At 74.5% G+C, this 1,626-nt stretch overlaps 1 protein-coding gene across 1 annotated transcript in view; it reads left to right on the top strand.

Annotated features, from left to right (window-relative positions):
• Positions 1-1,182: 1,182 nt before the first annotated feature.
• Positions 1,183-1,626, top strand: part of SAMD1 (sterile alpha motif domain containing 1) — a 3,098-nt gene continuing 2,654 nt past the window's right edge. The window contains exon 1 of the mRNA XM_025367938.1: positions 1,183-1,623. Within this exon, the coding sequence (XP_025223723.1) occupies positions 1,261-1,623 (363 nt within the window). The 5' untranslated portion in view covers positions 1,183-1,260. The remainder of the gene's footprint in view (positions 1,624-1,626) is intronic.

The following is a 1,626-nucleotide window of genomic DNA, read 5'->3' as shown; positions in this document are numbered from 1 at the left end:
GTGTCGCTGGTGTTCTCGACTTCGATCACCCACCCACACACCCCCAGGGGGTTGGAAAGGGAATTTCGGACCCCAGAGTGCAAGCCGATCAGGTCCCGGCTTGAAGTCCTTATAAACAGGGTTTAGCTGAAATTCCGGCACTCCTTCGGCCCCGCAGGAGAAACGAGCGTCAAACTGCCCTCTGACCCCAGATTCGGGGTCCCCAAATCTGCAGCGCGCCCCCTCGGCGTCCAGCCCGGGACCGAGAGGGCGCTCTAGGGAGGCGCTGGGGCCGGCGCGCCAGAAGGCCGAGCGGCGGCGGGGGCGGCCCTGGCAGGGGGAGTAGAAGGGGGAGAGGGTGCGCGCCCCCCTCCCCGCATCCTTAGCGCTGGGCCAGGCGCGCCTGAGGGACGCGGGGGCGGCGGCAGCAAGAGGGTCCCCGCAGCACCCTGCGAGCGCGGCAGCCCCGGCCCGCGGGCGGCGAGTTCCCGGTAAGTGCGGTCCGGAGAGCGGAGCGCGCCGGGGAGGCGTGGAGAGGGGGGCTGGGCGCCGGGGACGTCTGGGTCCCGCGCCCAATGGCTGGAGGGCGGCCGAGCGCCGCCCGCCCGCCCTGCCCGCCCCCTCTCCCCTCCCCCCGGCACTCCCCTCCCCCTCCCCCGCCCGCCGCTTTCCCCCGCCCCCGCCCCGGCGCCAACTCCGCGGCGCCTCCTTAAAAAGCGCGCGGGAGTTGTAAGGGGGGGCCGGAGCGAGCCGGAGTGAGCGAGAGCGCAGGGTAAAGGGGGCGGGCGGGGGGCCCGGGCTCCACCTTAAAAGCGGGCGCGTGGGGGTGGGAGGGAGGAAGGCGGGCGGCGGGGAGGAGGGAGGGAGGGAAGGAAGGGGGGCCGGAGTGTCCCGGGCGCAGGGCGCGCGTGCGGCGGCGGCGGCGGCGGGGAGGGGCCGGCCGCGCCGCGCTCCCCTCCTCCCCCTCGCATCCCCGGCCCCGCGCGCGCCCAGCAGAAGCGGGTCTGTGTGTGCGTGCGTGCGAGTGAGTGAGTGTGTGCATATTTTTTTCTCTCTTTTCTTTCTCTCTCACTGTTTTTTCCTCTCTCTCTCTCGCTCTCTCTCTTTTTTTTTTTTTTTTGCAAAGAAACAGCAGCGCCGCCGCCGCTCCGCCGAGGCGCTGCGCCCCCCGGGGGGGGAGGCGGAGGAGGCGGGCAGCGGCGGAGGGAGGGGAGCCGGGGAGGGGGGCGCCGCGCTGGGAGGGAGGCAGCGCGCACGGTGCAGCCGGGCCGGGCGGGAGGCATGGCGGGGCCCCCGGCCCTACCCCCGCCGGAGACGGCGGCGGCCGCCACCACGGCGGCCGCCGCCTCGTCGTCCGCCGCTTCCCCGCACTACCAAGAGTGGATCCTGGACACCATCGACTCGCTGCGCTCGCGCAAGGCGCGGCCGGACCTGGAGCGCATCTGCCGGATGGTGCGGCGGCGGCACGGCCCGGAGCCGGAGCGCACGCGCGCCGAGCTCGAGAAACTGATCCAGCAGCGCGCCGTGCTCCGGGTCAGCTACAAGGGGAGCATCTCGTACCGCAACGCGGCGCGCGTCCAGCCGCCCCGGCGCGGAGCCACCCCGCCGGCCCCGCCGCGCGCCCCCCGCGGGGCCCCCGCCGCCGCC

This window comes from Theropithecus gelada, chromosome 19, assembly GCF_003255815.1.
Source record: "Theropithecus gelada isolate Dixy chromosome 19, Tgel_1.0, whole genome shotgun sequence".
In the NCBI taxonomy this organism is placed as follows: Eukaryota; Metazoa; Chordata; class Mammalia; order Primates; family Cercopithecidae; genus Theropithecus; species Theropithecus gelada.
The sequence above is the reverse complement of the archived record's forward strand: the minus strand, read 5'-3'. Positions and strand labels throughout refer to the sequence as shown.